Source organism: Pan troglodytes, chromosome 9 (assembly GCF_028858775.2).
Source record: "Pan troglodytes isolate AG18354 chromosome 9, NHGRI_mPanTro3-v2.0_pri, whole genome shotgun sequence".
Taxonomy (NCBI): Eukaryota; Metazoa; Chordata; class Mammalia; order Primates; family Hominidae; genus Pan; species Pan troglodytes.
In genome coordinates this window covers 14,454,069-14,459,935 of record NC_072407.2, presented here as the reverse complement: position 1 = coordinate 14,459,935, position 5,867 = coordinate 14,454,069, and the positions used below count along the sequence as shown (strand labels likewise).

Below are 5,867 nucleotides of genomic sequence, written 5' to 3'. Positions count from 1 at the left end.
CAGAACAGGGAGCCGCGGTGCAGGTCTGGGGGGTGTAGGAGGACGGCCCTGGTTGGCATCTGCAAACTGTTTCTTTCTCTCTCTTTTTTTTTTTCTTTCTTTCCTCTTTCATTAAGGCTGTGTGCTGACTCCCACGTAGGAGAACTTATTAAACCGCACGTACTGCTTGGCGGCGCTGGGCCTGTCTCAGCTGCCTGCAGGGGGCGCTACAGCCTCGCCCATGAGCCAGCGGCCCGCGGGCGCTCAGGCCCGGGCAGACCCGGGGTTACTAGGGGTTACTGGGTTTTCCGGAGGTGTCCCCACGCATTGCTAGGGCCGCTTGGAACTTTAACAACCGCGGCAGGCAGGGGGAACGCCTCTCTTAGAAGGCCTCAGAGACCACCCCAACTCTTCGAAGCGCGCTTTCGCGCCGGGTTCTGTGAGCAACCCTATAAATCTAGGACTCCGTTGCGCAACCCGAGAGTCCAGGCTCGCCAACCCACTAGGGCTCCCCCTACCCCCGCCCCGCCGGCCGCCACGCCAGGCGGTGACCTCGGGCGTCTCCGCGAAGCCCTGATTCGCACCCAGGACACGTGTTCTGCGCGCCCCACACAGAGAACAGAGCTCGTGACAGCTCAGCCCGCTCAGAGTAGGGCCAGCACCTGCACGCGCCGCTGTCCCACCTTCCCAAGCCCGGCGGCGGGACCCCAAGGCTCCTGGGCGGGCCGGGACCAGGGCACCCTCCCTTCCTAGACGTGAGAGCCGAGCCGAGAGAATGAATCAGCATTGAGACAGTTTATTGGTTTGCTGTTCGCATATCACCCATTTTATGTAAATAGATTATACAGAGACTCGGTGTTTCCTTCTTCCACACAGGAGGTAATCAGTCTTTCTCTTTCATGCACACAAACACACTCACATTCCACGCGGCGAACAACTTTACACCTCGCTGAGACATTCACGTCTTAAAATAGGGGGAGGAGGACAATATAATTGCTTTTAAAATGCCCTTAATACAATATATAACGTACAAAAATATCTCTATATTTGAAGTTACAAAAAAAATCTTGACAGCAACAAACTTAAATATTGATAGTTACCTCTGTATGTACAACACGCATTGCACTTTTCCTCTTTAGGTTTTGGAAAGTTCAAGTAATAGTGAGGCTTGCGCCCTGGTGGGGTGACACGCCGTGAGAAATCAGTTTGTGGGCGAGCACGGCTGTGGCTCAGACCCCTGCTCCGGGGGTCTCAGCATTCATTTCTCAGTTTCTCCTCTCCTTAAGCCTGGCAAACACTCGGATTCTTCTGCACCCCGCCCCCTGGGGCACTTGCACCTGAGCAAGGCTAAGGAAGCGAAGCCCCCAGAAGGAGGGGCCCTTGCAAAGCCAGAGCTCGCCGCCGGACGGTGCCTCCCGGACTCAGGGTCTCCGCAGGGCTGTCAGAGCCCGGTCCCCACACCGCTCGGGAAGTCCTTCGTCCCGGGAGGCACCAGCGGGATGCTTGCGCGACTATTCGTTGTACCATGGGCGCCTAAATCCTAAAGAAAGTGGGGAGCACTTCCACTCGGGGGGGCTGGAGCCCCGTGTGCTTGTGGCTTAGAAGACACCAGAGTCCGACCCGGGCCGGCCTCGGGCAGGGAGCGCCGGCGCCGGCGGCCGTAGCCCTGGGGGCTGATCTTGCTCCTGGGGGCGACGTTGTCCTTGTCCTTATCTGTGAACTGGTAGATCTGGTGTGCCAGCTTCTGCACCGTGCACGTCCCGAAGCGGCAGCCAAAGCTCCGGAGGCCCTGGAAGTTGTTCATGCTCTGGCGGTAGCGCTTGACTCGGATGCGGGCGGCATCCGGACTGCTGCGGGCGGGGGGAGGGGGAAGAAAGGCAACTTGAGACCCCATCAAGCAGAGCTTTGGCCCCAACACCGGGAACGGGAGCCATTCTAGAGCCAGAGGGAGCTGGAAACTGCTCGCGCCATCTGAGCTGCGGTCCAGCCCCGACGATTCCCCGGGCCAGGGGAGTGGAGACAGAGAACTCCTCCCGCACACCTTCCTTCCCTCCCGTCCCTGGACAGCACAGGGCGTAGTTACCTGTCTTCGGGGCTTCGAGAGGCACCCTTCATGTCCTGGGGCCGAATAAGGGTCTGGGCAGGCCCGGCCTTCACGTCAGCGAGCCCGGTGGGGTAGCTGCTGGACATCCGCAGTTCCCTCTTCCCACGACTCAGAGCCCACTTATTCCACCTGGAAAACACAAGCAGACCCGATTCGCGTGCGTTCAGGTGACGCCCAGGCCTGTCCCTGCTCCCATTCACTTCTGGACCTTCGGGACCAACGGTCAGTTCCCCTTGCCTGCCAGGTACCAGCAAGGGGGAAGGCGCTGCCCGGACTCACTTCTTTCGAAACTCCGACGCGACATCCAACCGAGCGGTGTCAGCGCCTAGGAAGGCGAGCGAACCCAGGTACATCAGGGCGACGGAAACCAGCTTCATCCCGGCTGCGAAGCGCAGACCCTGGAAAAGAAGAAAGAGAGTCGAGCGTGAGCACCCGGGCCAGCTGCACCGCCCGGGCGGGGCACGGAGGGCTGGCAGGGGCCCCGGCGAGGCGGGTTTAGCCCGCGCTTTCCCTGGCTCAGACGCTTATCTCCCTCCGCGCAGAGAGGCGCCAGAGGCGTTTGCACGCGCCGGCCGGGTGACAGGCCCCGCAGGGGAGGCCGCTGCACCCCGCCAGGCTCCCAGAGGGTCTCTGCTCAACTTCTTGGAACTTGGCTGACGGAGCAGAGGGGACTGGGTCTCTGGACCTCCAGCTGTGTGCACGAGCTGGGCCCAGGATATGGGGTGTATCTATCCCTCAGAGAACCCTCCAAAGTGGGTTGTTCCCCTCACCCAGCGCTCCCAGTTTAGGGCCTTGGCAAGCACTGCCCCCCACCCCACCTCTTAACCCGCAGGGTCTGCGGCACCTACCTGCTAAGAGAGTGATCTGCCAAGTACTTGAAGGAGAAAGTCTCAGACGTCCCACTGGCAATGGCAAAACCCCGAAGTCCAAGCCCAGCTGTAGTGAGAAGCCCGAAGTGGCAAGGCTCGAGCTGTTCTATCCAGTGTCACCAAGAAACCACTGAGTGGCCAGCTCTGGTTCCCGTGCTTTATAAGCGCACGGGTGGGGGAGCGGCGGGGCGGGGCCTGGGCTGCCCGGTTGCCTTCCCTTTCTTTCCTCAGCCACGCGCGCTCCTGCTCTCGGACGCGCGCATTGCTTCCTTTGGGGCTGGAGTTGGGATGGGGGGAGGGGGGAGGGGGGGAGAGGAGGTCCCTCGTGCCCAGAGGGCTTAGGTATGCGCTCCAGGCGGTTGGTGCAGGAACTGCCACAGCCCTCTTTGGGCACAGGGTTCAGATAGTACGCCGGAGCGAAGGGGCGCCACTACAACCTCTTGAGGTCCTTATCCAGGACCCATGCGGCCCGGAGTGCAAAGCCTCCTGGCGAAGAACAGCAAGAGCCCGCGGGAGGGACAGCGCGGATGGCCCGAGCCCTGGACCTGGGGATCTGTGGCCTCAAGTGGACCGCGCCCCCTGCCGGCTTGGCGCCTGACCGGGCCGCGACCCCAGACTCCCGCGGAGGGGCCGGGGCAGGGACGGAGCAAAGCCGAGAGGAGCAGGACTCACTAGTCCCCCAGAGGACCAAGACCCCGGCGTTTCGGGGTGAGCTAGTAAGATTTCACAGTAGGGACAAGGCTCAGAAAAGCTAAATTGAGAATTGGGATTTGGAGGGGGGAATTATCTGAAATTTCAGAATTTTCATTTCTATTTGGAAACATAGGAATAACCAAAATTAGGAGGAAATATACTGTTTCATTTTGCCTCCTTGTAATCCTATTATGCCTTATAAGGTCATAACCTGAGATTGTGCCTGGCTGCCTTCATTAATCCATCGTAAACGTGAGGACTGACTGCCAGGGAGCACACTAACGCTTCACGTATGCTAATCATTTTACAATTTACCAAGCACGGCCACATCCCAGTCTACTTTGAGCTTCACACCCACCCTTGAGTCAGGCAAGGAAGGTAACATTCCTTTTCCCATTTCAGCAGGTAGAAAATTCAAGCTCAGAGAGGGGAGGTATCTGCAGAGAGGGGAAGTCACCCTGCAGGTAGGAAGCAGCAGAGTCCCTACTCGGCCCGACACGCTAGCACGGCCGACTGGGGCGCGGCGTGGATTCCTCTAGGCTGGGGTCACCAACTTCTCAAGGGGCAAAGGAGAGTCCTAGCCCCCGCCCTAAGAATTTGTGCCTGTTCATGATGAATCACGCTAAACACGTTTGCCACCCGTTTGTGCTCTTTCATCACAGCTTCTTCTCTTTCTTACTTCTCTCCTGGGGGCCAAACTGGGAAGGAAAGGCTAAGCCACGGGGCTTCCTGCTTCTTGCTTGTGGGTTTCTGGGGTCCTACTAACTACTCCTCTAATCGAATGTCCTGAAGCCCAGCGACTCGACGGAGAGGCCAAAGGTGCGAGACCACTAGCCAAACAGGTTTCTAGTCCTCACCTCCCGGCAATTCGCTGTGTGAAGGTGGGCGAGTCATGTCCCATCTCTCGAGTCCCCATCTTAGAGCCGGTCCCCAGCAGACGTTTAAGCTTCCTTCCTACTCTGCCATATGGCTCTGAGCTCCGGTGCAAAGGCGGCTGGGCAGTGGGTCGCGCGGACCTTGCCCAGAGTGGTCTGTCTGGGCCGCGCACTGCTGGCTTAGCTGCCTTTTCACTCTCGGGACTCAACAGTGGACATTGCACCTGGGGAAGAAATGGCCGCGCGGAAGTTATTTAAGGACTCTTCCTGGAAGGAGTCACCTGAGCGGACCTGAATTCCATCTGAGGACGGAGGACAGATTCCGGGCCCTGACCCTGGCCCTGGTAAGGGGTTGGGACGCGGAGGGTTAGAGGAGTGCAGCGCGGCGCACTGGTCTGGATCCGGCCGCCCGGCTGGGCGCAGGGCAGTCACCGCAGTGGCCTGGCCGGGCGACTAGTCCGTCTGCACCGCAGACAGCAGCTATTACTGAACGCCTGCTCGGTGACCAGGAGCCTCCCCAGCCTAACTATTGTTCTTCTCCCTTGTCTCCCATTTCCTTTTCCTTTCACTTTATCCTCTGCGAGTCAAGCTCTTCGCGCAGATCCAGGACTGGCTATCAGTCGCTCTGAGGATGCGACCTACTTGTCGCCAGCTTCCACTTGGTTCCGCGCCAGGACAGGTTTTACTTTCATTTCTCCCGCGCGCGCCTCCGACTGCTGGGGAGGTCAAGGACAGCTAGGCGTCGGCCCACGGCCAGGGAAGGTCCCGTGGTCTGGACTCGTTCCTTCCAGTCTCCACCAGTCCTGGGGGGTGGGGCGCGGCGGGGGTGTTCGTTCTCCAGAGAACTCTGCGACTGTAACTCGCTGCCACCTCGCTGCCCTTTACAAAAGCTCGTGATTCCGTGGGGAAACTTGAGCTGTGGCTCTGCCAGGAGGATCGCGAAGCCAGTGCCCTTGGTTCAAACTCCTCTTTGAGCTGCAGGCGGCTTCAAAAAGGAAAGCAAGCCCAGGAGTGTAGGGAGACTCAGAGGCTAGGCTCTGCCAGCCTCGGGTGCCTATGCCAGCAACCTCTTGGCTGTGACAAGAATTCCCACCTGAGAGTCTTGGCATGCACCTTATCAGCCTGGTGCACTTTGCCGCTCTGGCACTTAGAGATCTGTCACTTGAGAACCAAGTCAATTCTTTAAGTAAAATCTTGGATTGGCAGCTCAAAGTATTTTCCTAGAAAGCCCCTATCTTGGAGTGTGTGAGAGTGTGCGCGAGCGCGCACTCCGCTTGCATGGGTGAGTAGCAGGGGCTAGAGTGCTCCCCAAAGCGTCGTGGGTTTAAGTCGAAAAAAGATAAGGAA

The 5,867-nt window shown here is 58.9% G+C and overlaps 1 protein-coding gene across 1 annotated transcript; it reads right to left on the bottom strand.

The window, feature by feature from the left end:
- Window positions 1-759: 759 nt before the first annotated feature.
- On the bottom strand, window positions 760-5,268 carry ADM (adrenomedullin). Its single transcript, XM_001169702.6, has 4 exons — window positions 2,932-5,268; window positions 2,363-2,481; window positions 2,063-2,212; window positions 760-1,829 (listed from the first exon to the last, which is right to left on the bottom strand). Exons 2-4 carry the CDS (start codon window positions 2,458-2,460, stop codon window positions 1,520-1,522), a joined length of 558 nt encoding a protein of 185 aa, XP_001169702.1. The 5' UTR covers window positions 2,461-2,481; window positions 2,932-5,268; the 3' UTR covers window positions 760-1,519.
- Window positions 5,269-5,867: the final 599 nt, after the last annotated feature.